Source organism: Rhagoletis zephyria, unplaced genomic scaffold (assembly GCF_001687245.7).
Source record: "Rhagoletis zephyria isolate East Lansing unplaced genomic scaffold, Rhagoletis_zephyria_1.1 Rzeph_scaffold_01339, whole genome shotgun sequence".
NCBI lineage: Eukaryota > Metazoa > Arthropoda > Insecta > Diptera > Tephritidae > Rhagoletis > Rhagoletis zephyria.
This window is the reverse complement of record NW_016158423.1, coordinates 121,070-126,248: the sequence shown is the minus strand read 5'-3', so window position 1 is coordinate 126,248 and position 5,179 is coordinate 121,070. Positions and strand designations below refer to the sequence as shown.

At 34.5% G+C, this 5,179-nt stretch overlaps 1 protein-coding gene across 1 annotated transcript; it reads right to left on the bottom strand.

Annotated features, from left to right (window-relative positions):
* Positions 1-733: 733 nt before the first annotated feature.
* On the bottom strand, positions 734-3,657 carry LOC108363698 (uncharacterized). The gene is made up of 2 exons (XM_017617143.1): positions 3,338-3,657; positions 734-2,987 (listed from the first exon to the last, which is right to left on the bottom strand). The coding sequence occupies exon 2, from the start codon at positions 2,432-2,434 to the stop codon at positions 1,214-1,216; it is 1,221 nt and encodes a 406-aa protein (XP_017472632.1). The 5' UTR covers positions 2,435-2,987; positions 3,338-3,657; the 3' UTR covers positions 734-1,213.
* Positions 3,658-5,179: the final 1,522 nt, after the last annotated feature.

Here is a 5,179-nt window from a genome sequence, read left to right as displayed (position 1 = left end):
TTGCCTTCTGTCAAAAAGTTATAATGATTACACCGTTTGCCTGGTTTTAAAAAACGTTGGTTAAAAGAAAGAGGCTTTGCCTACAGGTGTGCAAGAGGGTTTATAGTTTTTCGTAAATGCTGTTTTCGCCAACTAGTTAAGGCATTGCTATGCAGATGGTTGTTCTTACCAAAGCATGTTAAAATTGCGTTTGCTTATGCATGCATGTGTATATATGTATGTACTTTGGTTGCAGATGGTTGTTTTTACCAAAGCATGTTAAAATTGCGTTTGCTTATACATGCATATATATGTATGTATATACGTTGGTGCGTTTATTCATGTCTACCTACATATCGCTCATTTGCTGCAAGACCGGCATAAGTCAAAAAAATCGATTTTGCAGAAAACGCGATTAAAGTTTTCAGTTGACTTTCACCTTACACAGAAAAGAGGAAATCCTATAATTTCAAAATAAACCAATTCACTATAATATATTTAACATATCCATAAAGGAAAATCAACACCAAGTAGCCATTTATGGTTTTTTCCTGAATAAGAACTAACTCTCCTTTGCATTATGACGTTATTGTTGCAAAAATATATTCAATAGAGTGTCATAAGTTATAATGTGTCGTTATTGTTGAGAAAAAAAAACAATAAGTTCGTATTAATACATTTTATTTTCAGTCTTTTGAACTTCAAATATACATATTATGTACTTATGTATGTATATCATAAAAAACATAAAATAAATATAATTCATAGAAACAGTCTTTTGAACTTAAAATATTAAGGAACTCTTCAACATCTTTTCTTCTTAAGATATAATTCACAAACGAAAAATGTTAATTTTCTACTTTAAGTAATTAAAAGATAATAACTAAATACCAAAATATATTGGTAACGAAAGTCTGACTATGAAATTTTTACAAATTATCATAAAATGGTTTATAAAAATTTGGAATAAGTTTTTTTTTAATCAAGTCATTAATATCGGCTCTCTTATTTGCTGGTATACCTGGTTTGGTATGAAAAGCTTTGTTTAAAGAAATCGCTTTTGCTTGCATCTTTTTTTTAATAACAATCGCCTCCTTGAACTTTTTGTCAGCGTAAGCGGTCTTATAAAAAACAGAATTTGGTGATTCTCGTTGAACTCGAATTGTTTTTACTAGCGACAGTTTCAAATCTGCCATATTTAATGGACCGATGTCATTTGCCAGTATTTTTAAATCTAAAAAATCCTCAAAACATAGCTCGTTAACATTAAATGGGTCTCCCTTTTCTTTGCCGATCGGATTATTGATACAAATCCTTCAGTTGTGTAAATGGGACCACTTTTAAGCATACGCTTGGTTTCTCTCTCGATTAAGGAATGAGCTGAACCGCCTTCATTTTGTGTATGACCTTTGATAAGGTACTTGTGGGTGATTGATTTTATACCCAAATAGCGCACGGCGTATAAGTACATGGCAATCATGAATTTGTTTTTTTGCTGTCCGGCACAGTTATCCGAATAAAATATTATTTCAGCATCTTCTGTGGTCGACAAATTTTTAATATATTGTAGAACGCACGTACCTAATTCATTAACTCCACGGCGTCCATTGGCTTCGTCCCATACAAAGCATTGGCATTTATTCGTTTTTATGTCATATATAGTGAAGTTGAAAACATTTAGTTTTGACTTGTAATAAAATGCGGAGACATCGCCCTTAGGTAATTGCATGACAGCTTGTAAATCATACACTGCTACAAATACGTTCATATCTTCTTTGTCTTTTCTGTTTTCATCTCTTGACAAATTTTTTTCATGCAAGTGATTTTCATACATTTCTTTCATATTAATTTTCTCCACTTCATCCATGTTACTGTATGATGTACATTCTTCACACAAATCTTTTTTTGGGACGAAAAATGAGATGTTGAAGTCCTCCGTAAAAGTTCTATAGAAATAAATGTAGTTGCAAAACGGCTCATTTTTTTCTTTACACATGTCTACGTAGTCGTTATATATGCTTGTTACGCTTTTGCTTCCTTCAATAAAGGTTTTGGATGTGTTTGCTCTTGTGTAATGACTTTCAATTTTTGGTATTTTATCTACGAATTCCTTAATTCCAGCTTTTAATTTAGGATCAAGTTTTTTCTGTTTCCCGTGTTTACCTCTTTGGTCGGGTTCTAATATTTGGTTAGCGAGTTTTTGATGCTTATCCAATACGGTTCTAATTGAACGATCGGTGATAGCCAGGGTGTTTTTAAAAAACAGTTTGCAAACGCGCACAATCTCATCACCTTGTTTAAAAAAAAACGCATTATTATTTTGGCGAGGCCCTCTGGTTCCCCCAATGCGCATGTACCGGTATCTGGGCTCAATTTTTTGCATACATTTGTCGATATATTGTCTTTGCTTTTCTATGTCACCAGTATAAGTTAAACAAATGTTTTCGTTCGTCATCACTAAAATTTTTGTAACATTCGAGCTTACAAGTCTCAGCACATGGAGTTTTCATTTGTCTTGCAGGTTTAACTTTTTTCATCAGCGTGTGTGATTCATACTCCATTCCACTATTTCTTTTCTTTTTATGATTTTTCTCTTCCATTTTTCTGGCTGTTTTGCTCTTTTTTCCCCTTTTTCAATGGACTATTTGGAATTATGGAAGAACTTACCATTTTTGAAGTTGAAGTGCCAGGTTGTGAATTACTGAGTGATGGTGCCGCGTAAGAAATCGATGTGCTATCAACACTTTGCTGCACAACTGTACTAGCGGTGTCACGCTGACAATTCTCCAAAAGTGGGCGGAATACAGTCGTAGAATTGGCTGATGGATTAAATGTTTCATCGTTGCTATCCTCGCTATCACTTTCTTGCTGCGGTGATTTTGGGCAGTATGTTACATCAGCCATGGAGTCGTCACAGTCTTCCGAAAAAGAGGATGATCGGGATAAACTCGAAGATGAAGTTGACGATGAGGATTTGCTGCTGTTGCAGTTTGACATTTTAAAATAAGCTAAAACAAAAACTTATTAATGTGATCGTGCGTTTTATTCATATATAGCTATAATTTTTATCAGCAATAGCGTCATATTTTGTGTTAGTGAGAGCTATTTATTGTTACTGTACTGTTCAACAACGACACATTTTGTTATAATGTAAAAGGCTGACTGTTTAATAGTCATTCTTTTATATGTAATAACGTCATAACACGAAATACTTAAGTTGACGGTAGTATTTTTATCAACAAGAACGTCATATTTTGTACTATACCAAGTTTGATTTAAATCAAACTTTTCAACAACAGAGTCATAACTCAAATTAGCGCTGTCTACTTGAAATAATCTAGATTAAAAATACCATTACCTTCTCACAAAGAACTCCACAACACAAAATACGCCTCTGTTTGAGAAAGCCAAACGATCTTAACACGACGGCAGCAGTGGCACAACTGAGATATGTCGCTCTTTCGTATAAAAAAAGTTGAAACAGATGAAATGAAATAACGGCGTATTCTCTTCGCAAGCGGAGTGTATAAGAGTTTGTAAGAGATATTATTATGAATTTTTTACACAACATGAAGTATGGTATAACGAATAATTCTACATCATTAACTCAAAAATCACGTTTTTTTAGTTATGCCGGTCTTGCAGCAAATGAGCGATATGTAGAATATTTATACGAGTTTGGTTTTCAAACAAATACAATTTTGCTATTACAATTAGTATTTGACAGCTGAAATTGTTTTGATTTTTTGTGTAAATTCCGTGAGAAAAATGGAGAAAAAGGTTAATTTAGGACGAGTTTTATTAGCTTACAATAAATATATTGAAGTTTCCCAGTCAATACAGTCGAGTTTTGATGGTAGCCTTGCATTGTTCCGAAAAAGAAAGAGGGATAACTTGCTAATTATTCAAAGTTTAAGGAGGCAGCAGCTATTGCTCCTTGCAGCATTGGAGAAAATGCAACTCAAAGGTCGCTGTGGAAGCTGGTACACTAAATTAAAATATCTTTTGTTGCAATCAATAACGTTTCCTTTTAACAGAATCGACAATCTTTTTTTGGGAAGTCAATTGCAACTGCAATGATGACCAGTTCTTCAAGACCCATTTTCGCATGGCACGTGCCAGTTTTGAGACACTCTGTGGCTTTCTCGGCAATTTAAAGAAAGCCGATACAAGTTGGCGCACGGTAATTTCATTGCAAAAACGAGTAGCAATCGCTTTGTTTGCTCTTGGTTCAGCTGGAGAATACAGAGTAGTTTCTGAACTGTTTGGGGTTGGAAAATCAACTGTGTGTGCAATACTGATGGAATTCTGCGAAGAAGTATGGCAAGCGATGTCCACACAGTATATAAAGAAATTACCACCGACGCAAGATGTAGTCACTGAATGCGTGAATGGTTTTCATCGCCTTGGGTTTCCACAATGTCTGGGAGCAATTGGTAGGCAAATTGAAGGTTTCCCCTGTTATTATTAAAATAATGTAGACATTAATTTACAAATTCATGTTTGTATTTTTAGATGGATGTCACATCGAAGTAAAACCAAATACGATTGATGCAACCGACTACTACAATTATAAGGGATGGTATTCTATTGTACTTCTTGCGCTTGTGGATTACAGGTACAAAGTACATATATTTGTTTGTTACCGTTTATTTCTTTTTTTAATAACAATATATTATATGCACAGATACCGTTTTTTATATATAAATATTGGTGCTCCGGGACATGACTCCCAAATATATAATTCCTCCCTACTTAAGAACGTGATAACTGAAGACGAAGTATTGGCGGCCAATAAGAAGAGCATATGTGGTGTACAAATGCCGGTCTGTATCTTAGGAGATTCTGCATTTAGATTTTCCACCACTTTAATGAAACCATATGCCTTTTCTACGGCCTTGACGGAGAAACAAAAATTGTTCAACTACAAACTATCAAAATGCAGAAGAGTGGTAGAGAACGCTTTCGGTCATTTAAAAGCCCGCTTTCGTCGCATTGGAAAAGGCTTAGATAACCGAATAGAGAACACGCGCGATTGATCATATCAATAAAACTTGGTTGGAAAATTTGCAAGAATTTAACCGAAATCGGGAAAACCCTTCGCGAAATGTTGTACTTGGCGATAACGAAACCTCAGCTGAAACCATAAGACAATCGCTGTGTTCTTATTTTGGTAAGTAAAAGCATTGGGAAATTAATT

Excerpts from the sequence above, each read along its gene's own strand:
- LOC108363698 (XM_017617143.1), bottom strand. The coding sequence starts at position 2,434 with ATGACGAACGAAAACATTTGTTTAACTTATACTGGTGACATAGAAAAG.